The sequence below is a fragment of the Mesoplodon bidens genome (assembly GCF_964165515.1).
Source record: "Mesoplodon bidens genome assembly, chromosome: 1".
Lineage (NCBI taxonomy): Eukaryota > Metazoa > Chordata > Mammalia > Artiodactyla > Ziphiidae > Mesoplodon > Mesoplodon bidens.
The window spans coordinates 61769815-61789806 of record NC_138176.1 but is presented as its reverse complement, the minus strand read 5'-3'; the positions used below and the strand labels follow the sequence as shown (position 1 = coordinate 61789806).

Sequence of the window (19992 nt, the reverse complement as noted above, 5' to 3'; positions counted from 1 at the left end):
TGAGTGGTCTCTTCATTATAATGACTACCTTTAAAAATGGTTGGAAAGAGACGATTTCATGGTAATTAAAATTGGTAGGTCGATTTTAAGTTGTATTTATGCAGTTCAGGATTTGTAATTATTAATGAAACAACTACTCTTTGGGTATTTTTAAAAATAAATTCAAAGTCTTGATACTATGCGTTGTGCTAAAGCTGGGATGGAGGAGTAGGAGGGATTCAAAGGTGAGTGAAGGTTTCTTAGCTTGTCAGAAATCAGTAACTCTACTGATTTATTGATTTTGATAATTATTAGTTTTGTAGCTTTTGTTTAGTTTCCTGCTAGAATCCAAAGGGTGGCTGATGCCCTTGAAGGTCCTAATATCATTGCCAGAGATTTATGAGCTTTTATTTACTCTTGGCTGTCATTTTATGAGTCAGTTCATTTATTCATCATTATTCTGCAGTGTTTATAACTTGATTTTTGTTGATAATTTAAAATGACATTTTTCATCAGGATTATCATTTCATATATTACTTCCAACCTAAAGGCACCTAGTTGTATAGGTTTAAACTCTTAATTCTACTTAAACTCTTAATTCTGTTTTTAAGTAGCTTTTTTTTGTTCCCACACAAAAAAGGAGACCTTCTGGTAGACTGTTGAATGTTATCTAGGTGAGGGTTGTAAAAGGCTTTAATTTGGGCAGTGATAGTAAAAATAAAAGGGTAGTTGATGGTGCTTGCTTAGTAGCACCTACACTAAAATAAGAACAATATAGAGATTAGTAGGGCCCCTAAGCAAGGATACTACAAATTCATGAAGCTATCTATATTTTTCTGATTTTTTTAAAAAGGTCATTGTATTCATGCATTACTTATGTAATTACTATTTCTACTACTATTCTTTTAAACAAAATAATGGTTAATTAAGGATGATGAGGGAAGACTAGCTCTTTCTGAATAATTGGATTTTTGGAGAAGGGATTTAGAACTTTATAATTGAGAATACTAGTGACATTGAAATAATTAGTTATTTTGAGAGATACAAATATGTACCTTTTGAAATTTTCCCATAGGAAATTTGAATCTTTAATGAAAATATATTTTCCAAATTCTTTTGAATCAAGCCAGTTCACAGAAGTTCATGACAATAACACAGAAGTTACTCTGTAGATCAGGATTAGTATAACATGGTATAAACATATATTTGGACTGATATGAGCAGAAGATGACCTTTTCTGACGTAATGGGGAGCTGTTTAATGTTTAATGTTTCTAAACAGATTCTACATCTTATTAATTGTGCTTGTTTTAGTTATATTCAGAGCATTCCGGTTGTTAATGAAGAACAGAGAGGTGATTTTTCTTATATTGGCAATTTGATGACAAAAGAGTTTATAGGTCAACAGTTGATTCTAATTATCAAGTTTTTGGATACCAATGAAGAAGGAGGAAGGTACATTTAAATGTAAACCCTTGTTCTAATTTGCGCTTCTAATTTTATGTGTTGAAATACAGTCTTGTTACAATATGATTAAATATATTTAACCTAGCTCCCTAAAGTGTTATATGAAGTGTTCTCTTTCCTCTTATATAATATATATGGAGTATGTAAGAGGAAATATATTTATATACTGTCTCTGTTTCTCTTTCTCCTAATTTCTCTCTCTCTATATGAATATATGTATATATATGGAAATATAAGTTTCTAATTCAGTTCCTTCAGAATAAATCAATAAAATTGCAGGTTTTTGCTTAAAATTTTCTATTAGTATTACTAGTCCTCTCTATAATAAATACAGTCTAAAAGGTTTGATTCACTTATGGTATTTTGTCATTTCATCATGTTGATGATTTATGAAAGATTATAAGGCCATTTATAATTTTTTTTTCAGAACGTGAATTTTAGTCTAAAGTCTGTACATATATTTTTGTACCTATTGTGATAAATATAAAAAAGACAAATTAAGTCTGTAATTAAGTCTGCAGAATAGGTGAAATGTTAGAGATACAATGTGTTTCTACTCTTGTACTGAAATTAAAATAGTTCTTTTTGAATGCAGGAAACGACTGCTGGCTATCTTACAGGAGATTCTTACTCTACCCACCACCCCAGTATCCCTAATTTCTTTTCTTGTTGAGAGACTGCTCCACATGATTATAGATGATAATAAGAGAATACAGATTGTAAGTAATTTTCTTCATTCTTGATAGAGATAAAAGGTTTTGGTCAATAACATTGAGGGTTGTCTTATTCTCTTTTTAGTACTTTTGGCTTTATTTGTCTTTAATTGCTTTTGTTTTAGTTTTGTCTCTTTATCAAGTCTTTAAACTTCTTAAAACCAAATCTCTCTCACACACACATTTAAAAAAAATCTCCTTTCTTTTACCATACCTATCATTGTGTTGAATCAGTTTGAAATGGAGCAGGTTAGGGAAGAGGTGACATATAGGCATTGGTTGCTAGAAGGTTTGAGGGCCGACTGAATTTATACATACCTGGGTTCAAATCCCCTTGGACACTTTCTGGATTTGTGGCTTTGCCTGAGTTATTTAATTTAGAATTTTTACTTGTCTGCAAAATAATAATAATAAAATGTATCTTTCACTGTTCAATGAAGCAATGTTCATAAAGTGCTTGGTAAATACAGAAATAAATATTATCTATTATTTTACTATATTCAAGTGTTATTTTCTCTGGGGTAGCCCAAAAAGAGAGGCCTGTATCATTGATTTTCATAAAATTGTATAGTCTTGGAGTTGCGAGTTAATTCAAAGGTTGTCTTTTCCACTCCTTCCTTATATAGATATACATAACATAAATTCTTTCTACAACATCCCCAGTTAGTGGTTATCCAGCACCTGCTTAAGGTACCTTCATTTGTGATGCAGCTTTTTCCTGAATTGGCCAACTCCAATGCCCAGTGGCTCTGAAAGGAAAGTGTTTAATTTGCTGTCATTATTTATGCCTTGTATACCCAAAGGAAGAATAAAAGAGTATTCTAATTTTTTATATTCCACTCCCATTGGAGCTGAACAAAGGAGGGAGTTGAGGATTTTAGGCAGAAAATTTTAGTTTTATGGTGCCTAATATTAGATGCTATTTTCATTTTTTCTGTTTTAAAGCACTATATGAAAGAGAATTTGTCTTCAATGTCTATGTGCCTATTTACCTTCCCATAATCTTAAGAGTTTTTAGTCAGATGTATTGTTTGGTCATTTTTTTTCTAAAATTGTCTAGCGAATAGAATGTGTGCCATTTTTGCTTGTATATTTTGCTCTATTTTTCAAGAGATTGTGGATACAGTTTGGAGTTTTGTTTAACAGTTTGATATCATTTTCTGATATATAACATATATTAAAGCATGTATTCTGAATTATAACGTATCAGGTTACAGAAATTATCTCAGAGATTCGGGCACCCATTGTTACTGTTGGTGTTAATAATGATCCAGCTGTTGCAAGAAAGAACGAACTCAAGGTAACTGTCTTCTAAATTAAAGAAATGCTTGAGTATATTGTAGTTGTGCAAGCCTTTTATTTCTTCTTGTACATTTTCAAAATTGCACAAAGTCAAATTATTGATTAACGATTAAACTATATAAGAGTATCTAAAATGTTATCAGATTATGTCAGTCTGAAAGATTTGTCTATCTCTCTTTCAGGAAGACTACCACTTTTTCTGTATGTACCTGACTGCTTAACTTCTAGGTGGTTGAAATGGTTCTAAATGATACTCTTTAGTTCGCTACAGATTTCACATTAATAGTTTTTGTTTGGTGTTTACACAATTTATATCTTTTCTTAGATGGCTGAAATAAAAGTTAAACTTATTGAGGCAAAAGCAGCTTTGGAAAATTGCATTAACTTACAGGATTTTAATCAAGCATCAGAATTAAAAGAAGAAATAAAAGCATTAGAAGATGCCAAAATAAACCTATTGAAAGAGATAGAGCAACTTGAAATTAAAGAAGTCCACATAGAGAAGGTATAGATACATTTTTCATATTAAATTTCAGCTACTGTTAATCATCTCAACTAAACCTTGTTTTCTTAACTCAGCTGATGGAATATATTCACTTAGGAGGGATTTTTAACAATACCATGAACTAATACAAAAATAATATTTTTCTGCCTGTTCCTTTCTATTTTGGACTTCGAAAGGTTTTAATGAACTTTAATTATTGTATCTAGGACTTTATTTGATTTGCTCCCTTGTCCTGCTAATCCCTAGAATCTGAAGTCTTTCTTCCTTGCCAAGGAAACCTACCTTCCAGTGATTTCCTTCTCTTTGTTTTGTTTTGTTTTGTTTGTCTTGAATGGTTTAGAAAAGGAAAATGCATCTTTCCCTTATTTGTGGAAGACTCATGACCTTTCCACTGCTAGGAAAAGAATTTCTATAGTAACAGTGCCATTATACACATATTTTTTTAAAGTTTAATTACTTTTTTTTTAGAAGAAGCTGAGTAACTTTGTTATTTTAAATGAAATACTGTATAAAATAGATAACTAATAAGAACCTGCTGTATATCACAGGGAACTCTACTCAATACTCTGTAATGGCCTATATGGGAAAAGAATCTTAAAAAAAAAAAAGAGTGGATATATGTATATGTATAACTGATTCACTTTGCTGTACACCTGAAACTAACACAACATTGTAAATCAACTATACTCCAATAAAAATAAAAAAAACAAAGAGATACTAAACATATATCTAATAACATTTAAAGCTTTGTTTCAGCAGTCTTTTTTAATTAACTTAGTTGTATTTGGTACACGAATATTATTTTAATGTAAGGTAGAATGGTATCAATTACTATAGTATTTGCTATTAACTGTAATTCAGGAGGTCTTTTGGGATCTTGCCTTTTTTAGTAAACATCATTTATTACTGTAGTTTTGGTTTGGGAAGTGCTGATTATTCTTACAAAGAGAATGCTGGATAGGGAAGAGTTTACTATACAGGAGAGTTTTGTAAGTTATGTTATGTCCTTGAGCTCTGCAGCCATAGACATCCCTGCTCTAACACCCCACCTTCCCAATGGGTATGCCTGAATTTTATTTTCATAGCTAAGTACCTTATTTCTTTTGTTTGACCAAGTCAGTGGATCATTATAGGCTCTTAAATTTGAGGAGCAAATTTAAAGTGTAAAATGAAAATCTAAACTGAAAAATGATATAAACTGCAGGTCTGAATTAGGAAAATTTTAACTAGGATGATCTATCGTGATTAATATTATCTGTTTAACTTTACTTGCTTTGACCATTTATCTGTTCATTTGTCCTATTTAAGGGTTATAAATCTATTACAGTATAATTACAGTAGAGTATAATAAATGCTATGTTCAGGTAAGTATAGGGGTTTTATGGAGAGGGTGGTATTGGCTTCCCCAAAAGAAATGTTTCAACTTGAGATTTGAATAAAAATAATATAAGCAAGTAGTTACAGGATCCTTTTTTTGTGGTATTCAGAAGTATAAATTCATTTGATTCTCATTATGACCTAACGGAATTGGTACAATTAGCCTTACTTTATAGAAGGCAAGTAACTTGCCTGAAGTTATACAGATAGTAAATGGTAGAGGCAGGATTCAAACCCAGGCAAGTGGCTTTGATTGTGCTTTTAATGCACTCTGTGTCATCTCTCCTCAGTGAGTTGTTAAGGGAATGTTATAGGCAGATGGAATGACGTGTGTGAAGGCCTAGAAGTTAAAGAGTGCCTGTTGTGTTTAAAAACTTCAGGTCCACATGACTAAAGAATTGAGGCGGAGAGAGATAAATCTGGGGGAAGAAATTAAGGGACAATTCATGTAAGGCCTTGTATAAACAATATTTTAAAAATTGTCCCTTACCCAAAGATCACGGTGTACCACGTAAAGATGAGATTTATGTCTTATAAAGATCACTGTTAACTCAGGAAATGAATTGCAGGCAGGCATACTAGTTTGAAGACTGTTACAGTAATGTAGGATTGAGATGAGTGCAGTCTGAACAAGATAATGATGGTGGATATGGAAAGAAGTGATGGATTTGAGAAGTATTTAAGAATTAGTAACAAGGAGAAGAGTGAGTCAAGAATGTATCCTAGGTCTTTTGGTTTGGACAGCTGGGTAGATGGCAGTGAAATTTATGGAGGTAGCACAAAAAGAGGAATTTGGGTAATGATTGGTTAGTTCCCTTTTGGCCATTTTGAGTTTGGGAAGCCTGTGGACCATACAAGAGGAAATGTCTTATGGCAGTTTTATATATGAATCTGAAACTTAGAAAATAGTTGAACCAGCTTATAAATGGTAAATTTTGTGACAGGATAAGGTTGTGCAGGGAATGTGTATAGAGACAACATGTCTTGGACAAAAAGCCTCGAGAAAGTAAACACTTAAGGGATGGGCAGAATATATTTTCACTAATGCTGAATATTTTGTGTTTCATTTTAGAATGATGCTGAAACACTACAGAAGTGTCTTATTTTGTGCTATGAACTGTTGAAACAGATGTGCACTTCAACAGGTATAGGTGCAACCATGAATGGCATCATTGAATCTTTGGTATGTTGGTGCACTTTGAGGCTTTATTTTAGCTCACGCCTTCATCATTTTATAAGTAATATGTTCCTTGGGGTTCGAAAGAATGAAAAGACGATTTTAAACATCTGATAAATATAAATGGTAAAAAAGAAAAAATAATACAGTGGCTGCTTCATATTGTGAGGATTAGATTAAGATAATGCATGTAAAGGACCTGGTATATAAGTTATAATTATTCCTTTAGAAAGTTTGAAAAAATTATTTTATGTTGGAAAGAGATGCAGAATATCTTCATTTTTTGAATAGTAAGAGGAAATACTGAGATACATAAGGAATATTTAAGAACCAGAATCTTGCTGTGTAGAAAGACTGAGAAGGTTACATTGTAAGCCCTGTGAAAGGAATTTGTTTATTATTATATATTTTAGGACTTTACTAAAGTAACCCTTCATAGGTAATCTCCATTTTACTGACTAGAGGGATATAAATACCACAAGCCTTTAGAACCACATTGTCTGATAGAAATATAATGCAAACCACATGTAACTTTAAATTTTCTAGTAGCCACATTTAAAAATTCAAAAGAAATGTGAAATTCTAATATACATTAATTTAAATATATTTTAATATATTTAACCCAGTATACTCCAAATATTATAATTTCATCATTTAATCAATATTTTATTGAGATATTTTATATTCTGTTCTTCATACTAAGTCTTAAAGCACATGTCAATCTGGACTAGTCATATTTCAAGTGTTCAGTAGCCACATGTGGTTAGTGGTGATAGTATGCAGCTTTAGAGTATTCTTTTTTTTTTTTTTTTTGTGGTACGTGGGCCTCTCACTGTTGTGGCCTCTCCCGTTGTGGAGCACAGGCTCCGGACGTGCAGGCTCAGCAGCCGTGGCTCATGGACCCAGCCGCTCCGCGGCATGTGGGATCCTCCCGGACTGGGGCATGAACCCGTGTCCCCTGCATCGGCAGGTGGACTCTCAACCACTGCGCCACCAGGGAAGTCCCTAGAGTATTCTTTTTAATAGTGCTACTTATCCAAAGCAAATTTTGAATGTATCCAACCTCTTCCAGGATTCTCCCCAAATTGTTTTTACTTGGGATTAGTGAAAAACAGCCAATGAATGTGATCTAAAATCAAGTTCTTGGATTGTCATGAGTTTCTAAATGTAGTAAAGAAGACCAATTATTGTTTATAACAGTCCAGAGCTGATTAAAACTAGATCTGTTAAACCGTTAGAATTTAGTTTTATTTTTAACAAAGCAGATGTCTCTAGTGAAAAGTGATACTTTTAAAGTTCTGCTTGTATACTTTATGTCTGGTTCTATTGCAAGAGAATCATAAATGATGGTATAATTAACTGCACAATTGAAGTAGTAAATATGAAGACTTACATATATATGTGGGGAAACACAATATTGAGGGAAGAAAGAACACAAAATTGAATGGTCATAATGATTTTAAGTATATAAAAACAATCTGTCTAAAGATTGAAAGAGACTATAGAGAGATGTAAATGAGTAAGGTATTTAAATATAGGAGTTATAATATTTTAATGAAATTACTGTGCTTTAAATAAAAATCATATATTAAGTGAACAAATATTTATTGAACATCTGTACACCCAGTGCTGGGGATAGAGTGTACATGGTGTACAGAACACGTGTAGACTGCCCTTTTGGATCTTCTGGTCAAGTGAGGGGGGGCATCAATCAAATAAACAAGTGAAAGCTTATGCCATTGATAATTGCTATGAAGAAGAGCTTTATGGTCATATGTGAATTTATGATAATGAGATTTCATCTGTTTATGGAAGGTGACCTTGAAATGATGTTTGAGTAGACATTAACTATGTGAAAAAGAGGGAAGAATGATCTAGACCTACTCTCTTCAGTATGGTAGCCACCAGCCACAGGTGGATATTAAAAACCTGTGGCTATTAAATCTAGTCCAAATATATATATATATTTATACATATTTATAAATGTAAAAGTACATTGGGTTTCAAACCCTTAGTACAGACAACAGAGATTATCTCAATTTTTTATAAACATGAAAAAAGCCACAGCTAAAAAACAAATCTCAATTTTTTAATATTGATTACATGTTGTATTGATATTTTGTCTATATTGAGTAAAATAAAATGTATTAAAATTAGTTTCATCTTTTTCTTTTCACTTTAGTGTGGCTACTAAAAAATTTTAAATGACGTACTTGGCTTGCATTATATTTCTAGTGGACAGCACTGAATGGGAGGCATTGAAATCAGCTCAATTGAATAAACAGAGAGCAAGAGATAGCATAGTATAAGGTGATACTGGAAAAGACTAACAATGAGGTGTATCATATATTATGTTAAGGGGTTTTATCTTTTCTATGAGCATTGGGAAGCCATTGAGTCAGTTTTGGCAGGTGGAGGAAAGGTATCTCATGATCAGACTGTATTTTGCTTTGACTGTATTCTTCTGTTTTACTGATTTAATATTTACCTTTTTTAAACCAAAAGTTGACTTTTTTGGATTAATAGACTACATGGAAATGAAGTAGGTCTGTGAAATCATACAGAAATTTGCATTTTTTAAATATACTATTGTAAATTTCTTATCCTAGTCAAAATTATTTTAATTTCTAATTCATTTTAGATTCTTCCTGGAATAATAAGTGTTCATCCTACAGTAAGAAATCTGGCTGTTTTGTGCTTGGGATGCTGTGGACTACAGAATCAGGATTTTGCAAGTAAACACTTTGTATTACTATTGCAGGTAGGTTTTATCTTGTGATTAAAATCTTGATTATACTTCTTGAGATAAATACTCAATCTGTGGTGATTTTGCTAGTATTATTAAGTTTAATCAGTTCCAGGGCTTGTTGATGATGATGACGATGATTATGGATGACTTTTAAGGGCTCAGTTTTTATGTTTTGATTTTTTTGTTATTAAAACTTTTTGGTAGAAGAAAGATGAAATGTCAATTATTTAAGGTATTTAAAAAATTAATCATATAGCAGATATTTATTGAGTGCATATTATATGCCCAGCATTATTATAGACTTTAGAAAAAAATAAGATAGGTAATGAAACACATGATAAAAGTTGCTGTCCTAATGGAGCTTACATTTTAGAAGAGGAAATACACAATGAAAAATAAACAATATGTAGTATGTCAGATGGAAAAAATAAAACAGAGAAGGGGAATGAGGACTGGAAATAGGGAAAGGGAGCAGTTTGGTTTAGAAAGACCTCACTAATAAGTCAAAATTTGGGCTGTTACCAGAGGGAAGTGAGAATGAACCATGTAGATCTGGGTAAGAGGTTTCCAAAGAGAGGGAAGAGCAGGGGAAGGGGTCCATCAGTAGGACTTTGCTTCACATATTAAAGGAGCGGGAGCTCGTATGGCTAGGCCAGATTGAGCAAAGGGGAGAATAGTAGGAGAAATGATTTGCAGGTAGCTGATCATCCATGTCTTCTAGGGATTTCTAGTCTGTAAAGATGTAGCCTTCACAGTGAATGAGCTGGGAAGGAATTGGTAGTTTTTATTTTCTTTTTTTAAAAAAAATTTATCTATTTATTCATTTGGTTGTGTCGGGTCTTAGTAGCGGCATGTGGGATCTTTTGTTGTGGCGTGGGCTCTTCATTGCAGCATGCAGCCTTCTCTCTAGTTGTGGTGTGCGGGCTTTGGAGCACATGGGCTCTCTAGTTGTGGCCTGAGGGCTCTAGAGCACACAGGCTTAGCTGCCCCACGGCATGTGGGATCTTAGTTCCCCAACCAGGGATCAAACCTGCATCCCCTGCATTAGAAGGTGGATTCTTAACCACTAGACCACCAGGGAAGTCCCAGAATTGGAAGATTTTGAGTAGGGGATTTTTATGCTGTGACTGGATTTAGTGTTGGTTAGACCATGGGTTGGTTGGCAAACCTTTTCTCTAAAGGTCTAGAGAGTAAATATTGTAGACTTTGCAGGCCACATGGTCTGTCTCAACTACTGCTTTGCTGTGGTAGTATGAAAGCATCCATAGATGATACATAATTGAATAAGCATAGTTGTAGATCAGTAAAACTTGTATTTATGGACACTGATACTTAAATTTCTTATAATTTTAGCATATAATGAGATATTATTTTTTAACCATTGAAAAATGTACAATTATTCCTAACTTGGAGGCTGTATAAAAACAGGCAACAAACTGGAATTGGCCCACGAGTCATAGTTTGCAGATCCCTAATAGTAACTATAGGGATACAGTATGGAAGGAAGGATATTCATAAGGAAGCTATTGCAATAATCCAGGAAAGAGGTGATGATGACCTGGACCAGTGTTGTGATTACTGGGGTCATGAGAAGTGATGGTAATTTAAGTTTGAAGACAGTGTCTATAGAATTTGCTGATATATTTGATGTGGCATGTGAGAGAAAGAAGTGGAAGAAAACAGGATTTTGGCCAGAATAACTGGAAAGATGGAATTGCCCTTTCCTGTGATGGGGAAAACAGAATAACAGGTTTTATGGCAGGTAGGTGAGGTAAGGAGTTCAGTTTTGGACATGGTAAGTTTGAAGTTTGAGGTACAGTGGATATATTGAATAGGCATTTTTATGTGGGTTTAGAGACAGGAGAGAGGCCGAGGCTGGGGAGAGGAATCTGGAAGTCTTTATTCTATAATAGTATCCAATGCCTAGAAACTGGATGTTACCTGACAAATGAGTATAGTTTGAGAGAAGATCTCAACTTTATAGTTCCCTAGGGCTCAGGCAACATTTAAGGTAAGAGAGATGAAGAGGAACCAGTACAGACCAAGGTGAAGTAGATAGTTAGGGGAGAGTGTGATGTCCTAGAAGGCAAGTGAAGATGGTATTTTAGAGAGGCCAGGGTGACCCAACTGTCTAATGCTGGTGACAGGTTGATAAGGATTCATAGTTGACCATTTTTGGCAAGTAAGGAAGTGTTTGGTGACTTTCATGTGCCCTAGTTTATGCACAGGGCAAAGCCTATTGGAGTGGTCCAAAGAGGATTATGGGAGAGGAATTGGAGACAGCCAGTGTAGACTACTCTTTCAAGATTTTATTTTGTTAGGAGTAATGAAGAAATGGAGTGGTAGCAAGAGAGGATATGGGGTAAAAATAGTTTTTGGTTTGGTTTGAATTATTTTGGGATGGAGAAAATTACAGCCTGTTTGAATCCTAATGAGAATGACCCATTTGAAAGGAAAAAACTGAATATAGGGAAGAGAGGGCAGCTGCTAGAGTGCTACTGAGTAGACAAGAGGGGATTAAGTCTAGTGTATCAGTGGAATGCATTTGACTTTTTAACTCCTTTGGACATCTGTTTTTAACATTTGGGCCTCGCTTTATTTGGAAAATATACTTCCCTCCACCTCCCCATGTAAAAAGACAGTGTGATTCATGTAGCCTCTTGGTGTTGTCAAATGTAATGGGATAAAAAAAGCTGCAAGGAATTTTAGTGCAAATTGCTTGCCGACAGGTGAATGGGAGTGCTTTGCATGTTCAACTTGAAAATAACACATGACAACATGGATTATCATTTTTATGAAGATTATATTAAAATACTCAACCAACAGTTGAATTTTCCCCCAACATAAAATCCTTATCTTGAAGCATCCTTTAATGTTGCATATGACATTGCCAAGAAAAAGAAAACATACAATTAGGGAGAACTTGGGGAAGTCATGTGTTCTGGAAATGGTCAAACTGTTTGTGACTTGTATCAAAGGAAGAAAATTAAAACCATACTTTTGTCAAAAGGCAGTCCTCAGAAATTTTGTTTTGTTGTAATTTCCTTTTTTGGAGTACTTGACATCTAATCAGTTCATTTAATGTACAAAGATTAAATTCATGACAGTGCTTGTTTATATTTATCATCCCATGCTTGTTATCAGAGAAAAATTTCTATTATTGTGAGATCCTTTTGGAAACTTAGAATGTCAAGTATTATCTTTAAAATGGTGTACAGTTTCTTTTCAAACAAACTGGAAGAAAAATCTCGGTACTTTGTCCAGATGAATCATTTATAGTGCTTGGCCATACATCTGGTTTTGCTCCAAGATGAATGAATGAATCTCCCTGTGTTATACAAAGTCATTACTACTTATATCAGCAGGGACTGGCATCAGTGATTCTGGTAGTAATTCTAAAGGGAGTCTTGTTTACTATTGTGAAATCTATTGGCTTTATAGCTGCCCAGGAAATAAAATACTACATTTTCAAAGAGGTTTTGCTAAGAAATTAAACCAGTAAGTTCTCTATTTCAATTTCCTGGCTTTCTAGAGGATGGGCCATTAAGTGCTAGATTGACCTCTGGTCATTACTTTTTATTTAAGTGGAAGAAAAATCTTACTAGGACATTTGATGGTGAAGCGTTCATTTGTCTAGCTTATTAAGTATTGCACTTTTTACTCTAAAAATGAGGTAAAATGTTCATTAAGATGCCCTATATACCATTATGAGTACTTCTGAAAAATTGTATTGAGAAGTTGTTGTTTTCAAGTAGAGGAGATTAGAGTTAGACAACTATATAAAATTTCTAGTACTGCAGCAAAAGAAATACCATAGAACTCTTTGCAAAGACACATAAATTCACTTGACTTTTAAAGATGAAATGTGGATTTTGATCCTTTTAATTTTGGCTGACATAACATCAATAATAAGTGTTTTGGTCATTTCAGACAGAAGAAATGTAATATGAATTTAATGCTTACAAGTGTCCTGGAGCATTAGGAAGTTATTTAATACTAACTCATACCCCATTTGACGGAGCTATAGGAGCCTTGATACTGTTTGCTACTATATAATTTTCTGTAGTGAAAAAGAATTGTCAAAATCAAGTTCATGTGAAAAATAAATGAATGTTTCTTATCAAGACCATTCCATAATTTTACCTTAATTTCAAATCAAAACAGTTAATAGCAGCCTTGTCATAGAATTAAAATTTTTAAAAATTAAAGTTTACCTTTTTTAACTTTAAACAACTTTGATCTCTGAACTTTTTTCAGGGACTAGCTAGTAATGTTTGCCTGAAAAAAATAACCAGGTATAATTTTTTGTACATTAAAAATGTGAATGATACCAGATACAAATGCAGTAAAATAAATTGTATGTGGAATTTTGCCTATATTTTGAATGCTATTCTGAGGTGGGCTTTTATTAGGTACTCAAAGGGGTTTGCAATCAAAAGAATTTAACCACTGAATAGCTTCAATTATTTATCTTTATAAAGGTATTTTCAGAGCTATCATTGGAAGATTTTAGATTAAGGGAAAAGAGCAGTATTATGGGGGAGTAAGAAATCCGTTTTTTTTAAATCAAGTTTTAGTAATAGAAATTGACTTAAGAAATATATCCACACTTGTTAGAAAGGCAGGAGAGGGAAATTACTTCATTTAGAAATCTTTCTTAAATAAATATCCAATATTGAGAGCTATTGCTAGCCAGTGAGGGACTGAGAAGGACAAGGAAAACCAAGATGCCGTTGAGAGTAGCATGTTTAGAATTTGTAGAGAATAGTCATGACAGTACGTTCTTATACATAAGCATTTGGCTTTGGCAGATTTGCAAGTCTTGCCATAAGAAAATATGTAATAGATGTGTCTTGAAATTTCCTTAGAAGTTTTGTAATTTTGAGCCATTCTTCTCGATTCATTCATTTGACCAACTTGTGGGTGATTTTTCTTCATTCTGTGGCCTAAACTGTATAGCCAAGTAGCTTATCAGTGACCAAAATTTAAGTGCATTAAAAAATATAGTAAATCTTTTCGTAGTAGAAATATTCAGCTCTATTTTTTTCATGGCTTTGAAATTTGGTATGTAAGAATTTGGTTTTCTTAAGTCAGGATAGACTCATAAAAGCTGCTGGGTTTTATGGTTCACTTCCTTTTATAAAGAAGTCCAGTTCAATGAAAACTGAATTCACTATTAATGAAATCTGAATTTACTGAGCTAATAAGAGAAAAATTTTAAGTTTTAAAAAATATTTATATAGGGCTTCCCTGGTGGCGCAGTGGTTGAGAGTCCGCCTGCCGATGCAGGGGACACGGGTTCGTGTCCCGGTGTGGGAGGATCCCACATGCCGCGGAGCGGCTAGGCCCGTGAGCCATGGCCGCTGAGCCTGCGCGTCCGGAGCCTGTGCTCCACAACGGGAGAGGCCACAGCAGTGAGAGGCCCGCGTACCGCAAAAAAAAAAAAAAAAAAAAAATATATATATATATATATATTTATATAGACTTGACACTGTTGAAATTAGATTAATAATAAGATATATGTTAATTTTATGTTGCATAATCAGAATAAAAATATGCCTGATTTGCTTTTGGTGGGGGATGTTTCGATTTAGGTTTTGCAAATTGATGATGTGACAATAAAAATAAGTGCTTTAAAGGCAGTCTTTGACCAACTGATGGCATTTGGATTTCAACCATTTAAAACGAAAAAAATCAAAGCTATTCAAAGTGAAGGTGCAGAAGTAAACACTAATGAAGAGCAAGAGTCAAAAGAATCTGAAGAAGAGGCTGATACAGCCAAGAATGTTCTGAAACTACTTTCTGATTTTTTAGATAGTGAGGTAAGAAATAATCATAGCCCTATTATTGTGAAAGGTAATTGTCAGCATATATATGTTTATCCTCTTTGTATTTTTTAGGCTGAAGTTTAAACTTGGCTAACTTTGTTTTTAAATTTGCCTTTTGAATATTATAATTAAATCCTACTTTCACTTCTAATATACCTAATTTCTCACTATCAAATTACATTGTATAGAGAATTGAAGTGTAAACAAAAATGAAATGACTATTGGGGGGGTTATTTTTTCATCTTTTTTCTCTGTCTTTGTGATCTGTGACTTACAAGTTGCCTCCCCAAGGGTCTTAAGAAATAATTTAAAATAATCTTACATCGGGTGGGTGGAAGTTCTAAGATATGATATGGGATTAGATCTCTTTCCTTAGGGTACTCATGAACTACATTTCTATAGCATATGTAAACATTTAAATCATAAAATTTTTATATTTTTTTGTTGAGGTGAAATTGACATTACATTAACAATTTTAGAGTGAACAATTCATTGACATTTAGTACATTAAAAATATAGTGCAACCACTGCCTCTAATTTTTAAAATATTTTCATTATCCCAAAAGGAAGCTACCCATTAAGCAGTCGCTCCCTATTTCCCCTACCACCAGCCCCTAACAACCACCAATTTGCATTTTGTCTCTATGGATGTAACTCTTCTGGATATTTCCTATAAATAGAATCAGAAAATGTGTGGCTATGTGTCTGCTTTCTTTCAATTAGCTTGTTTTTAAGACTGTTGTGACTTATATCACAAGCATTCTTATGGCAGAATAATATTCCATTTTATGTATATACCAGAATTTGTTTAGCCATTCATCCATTGAAAGATACTTGGGCTGTTTCTACCTTTTGGCTATTGTGAATAGTGCTGCTGTGAAGATGTATTTGTCTGAGTAGCTATTTTCAATTCTTTTGGGTATATTTCTAGAAGTGGGGTTACTAGGTCATATATTAAACCCTTTTTGTTGTTGTTTTTAGGATTTTACCCCTGATCCCTATCCCAACTAGTTAATTAATACATCCTCACATATTTATCTTTTTTGTTTTGTTTTGTTTTTTTGAGTGAGAACATTTAAGTTCTCTCAGCAAATTTCAGTAATACAGTAGTGTTATCAGCTAGTCACCATGTTTTACATTTGGTCTCTAGAACTTATTCTTTTTTTTCTTTTCTTTTCTTTTTTTTTTTTTTTGGGTATAATAGGAAGTGTACCCTTTTCCATATTTCACCCACCCACCAGTCTGTGGCAACCATTTTTTCTCTTCTGTTTCTGTGAGTTTGACTTTTAAAAAGATTCTGCATATAAGTCATATCATGCAGTATTTGTCTGTCTTTGTCAGGCTGTTTCACTTAGCATAATGTTCTCAGGGTCTACCCCTGTTGTTGCAAATGGCAGGATTTCCTTCTTTTTATGGCTGAATAATATTGCACTGTATATCTCACATCTTCTTTATTCATTCATCGATGGACACGTGGGTTGTTTCCATATCTTAGTTCTTGTAAATAATGCTACAATGAACATGGGCATGCAGATATCTCTTTGAGATTCTATTTTCATTTCCTTTGGATATATACCCCAAAATTGGATTGTGTTTTTAATTTTTTGAGGAACTTCATTCTGCCTTCCAAAATGACTATACCAGTTTACATTCCCACCAACACTGCACTAAGGTTCCCTTTTCTCCACATCCTTACCAACACTTTTCTCATGTCTTTCTGATAAAGCCATTCTAACAGTGTGAGGTGATATCTCATTGTAGTTTTTATTTGCGTTTCCCTGATGATTAGTGATGTGAGCAACTTTTCATGTATCTGTCAGCCATTTGTATGTCTTCTTTGGAAAAATGTTTATCAATTCCTCTGACCATTTTTTAATCAAATTATTTGCTTTTTGCTATTGTGTTATATGAATTCTTTATATATAATTTTGGATATTAATCCCTTATCAGATATATAATTTGCAAATATTTTCTCCCATTCCATAGGTTGCTTTTTCATTTTGTTGATAGTTTCCTTGCTGTGCAGAAGGTTTTCAGTTTGATATAGTCCCATGTGTTTATTTTTGCTTTTGTTACCTATGTTAAGGAGCTTACTATCCTGTTTTTTGTAGGCGTTTCATGATTTCATGTGGTAATTTCTTTAACTTTTTGAGGACCTGCCAAACTGTTTTCCATAGCAGCTGAACTATTTTACATTCCCACCAACAAAGAACAGGGTTCCTCCTTATCAACACTTGTTATTTTAAAATAATTTTGTTTTATTAATAAGAAAAATTGTTATTAAATATTTTAGCCATCTCGTTTTGAATTGCCTTTCCCTAATAACTAATGATGAGTATCTACATGTGCTTTTTGGCTATTTGTATACCTTGTTTGGAGAAATATCTATTCAAATCCTTTGCTCATTTTTAAATTGGGGTGTCCTTCGGAATTCTTTATATATTCTGGGTAGTAGATCCTTATCAGATAAGTGATATGCAAATATTTTCTCCTATAGGTTGTCTTTTCAGTTTCTTAATAATGTCCTTAGATTTTTAAAAAGTTTTAAATTTTGATGAAGACTAATTTATCTTTCCTTTTGCTGCTTGTGCTTTTGGTGTTATATCTAAGAATACATTGCCGAATCAAAAGTCATGAAAATTTATCTCTGTGTTTTCTTCTAAAAGTTTTACTCCTTTAGCTTTTAATTTAGGTGAATTGGTGCATTTTCAGCTAATATTTGTACATGGTGTGAGGTAGAGGTCCAACTTCACTGGTTTGCCTGTGGACATCCAGTTGTCTCAGCACCATTAGTTGAAGAGACTGTTCTTTTCCTATTGAATTGTTTTAGCACCATTGTGGAGGGTGAGAGAATCAATTGATCATAGGAATATGGGTTTATTTCTAGACTCTCAATTCTTTTCCATTGTTTGTGTCCACCCTTGTGCCAGTACCTGACTGTTTTGATTCATGTAACTTCATAGTAAGTTTTGAAATCAGGAAGTTGAGTTTTCCAACTCTGGTTCTTTATTTTCAGTATTGTCTTGGCTATTTGGGGTATCTTGCAGTCCTTATGATTTTGAGGATTGGCTTTTCCATTTCTGGAAAAAAGTCTATTGGAATTTTGATAGGGATTGCATTGAATATGTAGATTGCATTGGGCAGTATTGCCATCTTAATATTATGTTTTCCAATCCATGAACTCGAATATCTTTACATTTATTTAGGTCATTTTTAATTTCTTTCAGAAATGGTATATAGTTTTCAGGGTACATGTTTTTTACTTCTTTGATTAAATTTATTCCTATATATTTGGTTGCTATTGTAAATGGAATTTTCTTAATTTCCTTTTTTGGATTGTTCATTCTTGTTGTATAGAAATTCAACTGTTTTGTGTGTGGATTTGATTTTGTATCCTGCAACTTGGCTGCATTCATTTGTTAGCTCTTGTACAATAGTTTCCATGTGTGTGTGTGTGTGTGTGTGTGTTGTGTGTGTGTGTATTCTTTGGGATTTTTTCTATAAGACCAAGTCATTGTGAAGAGACAGTTTTAATTCTTCCTTTGCAATTTGAATGTCTTTTATTTGTTTTTCTTGCCTAATTTCTCTGGCTAGAACTTGCTGTACAATCTTGAATAGCAGTGGTTAAAGCAGGCATCCTTGTCTTGTTTCTGATCTTAGGGGGAAGTTTTCAGTCTTTAACTATTGAGTATGATGTAGATTCTTCATAAATGCCCTTTATCATTTTGAAAAAGTTCTCTTCTGTTTTTATTTGAGTTTTTTTCCAGTCATAAAAACATGTTTAATTTTGTCAGATGTTTTTTCTACATCAATTGAAATGATTATGTGATTATTTATTTATTTATTTATTTATTTTTTGTGGTACGTGGGCCTCTCACGGTTGTGGCCTCTCCTGTTGAGGAGCACAGGCTCCGGACGTGCAGGCTCAGCGGCCATGGCTCACGGGCCTAGCCACTCCGTGGCATGTGGGATCTTCCCAGACCGGGGCATGAACCCGTGTCCCCTGCATCGGCAGGTGGACTCTCAACCATTGCACCACCAGGGAAGCCCATGATTTTTTTTTTTTAATTGCTGTGGTACATTACATTGCTTGATTTTCTCATGTTGAACCACCCTTGCATTCCTTGGATAAATCCCACTTGGTTATGGTGTATAATCTTTTTAATATGTTGTTGGATTCCATTTGCTAGTAATTTATTAAAGATTTTTACATCTGTATTCATAAGGGAAATTGGTCTGTAGTTTCCTTTATTGGTCTTTGTCTGCCTTTGGCATCAGTGTAATACTGACCTCATAAACTGAGATAAGATTTGTTTTCTCCTCTTCTATTATCTTGGAAGACTTGGAGAAAGATTGGTGTCAAGTCTTTAAATATTTGGTAGAATTTACTAGTGAACACATCTGGTCTTGGACTTTTCTTTTGGAGAGGTTTCTGATTGACTTATTCAATCTGTTTATTGTTATAGGTCTGTTCAGGTTTTCTATTTCTTCTTGAGTCTATTTTTGTAATTTGTGTGTTTCTAGGAAGTGGTTCATTTCATCTAGGTTGTTTAATTTGTTGATATTCAGTTCTTATTATTTGTTTATAATCCTTTTTATTTCTGTAAGGTCAGTTGTAATGTCCCTGCTTTTATTTCTGATTTTAGTTATTTGCATCTTCTTTTTTTCTTTGTTAGTCTAACTAAAGGTTTTTCAATTGTGTTCATCTTTTCAAAGAACCAACTTCTGGTTTCGTTGATTCTCCACACCCCACCCCTGATTTTCTATCTCTTTTTTAGTTCTTTAAAGTGTAAAGTTATCGATTTGAGATTTTTTTTTAAGGTAGACATTTACTGCTATAAATTTCCCTCTGAACACTGTTTTTGATGCACACCATAAGTTTTTGTTTGTTGCATT

The 19992-nt window shown here is 33.5% G+C and overlaps 1 protein-coding gene across 1 annotated transcript in view; it reads left to right on the top strand.

The window, feature by feature from the left end:
* Positions 1-19992, top strand: part of NCAPG (non-SMC condensin I complex subunit G) — a 39003-nt gene that overhangs the window by 8485 nt on the left and 10526 nt on the right. The window contains exons 8-14 of the mRNA XM_081225412.1: positions 1293-1433; positions 2041-2164; positions 3369-3458; positions 3786-3965; positions 6415-6525; positions 9161-9280; positions 14863-15090. Coding sequence (XP_081081538.1) covers positions 1293-1433; positions 2041-2164; positions 3369-3458; positions 3786-3965; positions 6415-6525; positions 9161-9280; positions 14863-15090 — 994 coding nt within the window. The remainder of the gene's footprint in view (positions 1-1292; positions 1434-2040; positions 2165-3368; positions 3459-3785; positions 3966-6414; positions 6526-9160; positions 9281-14862; positions 15091-19992) is intronic.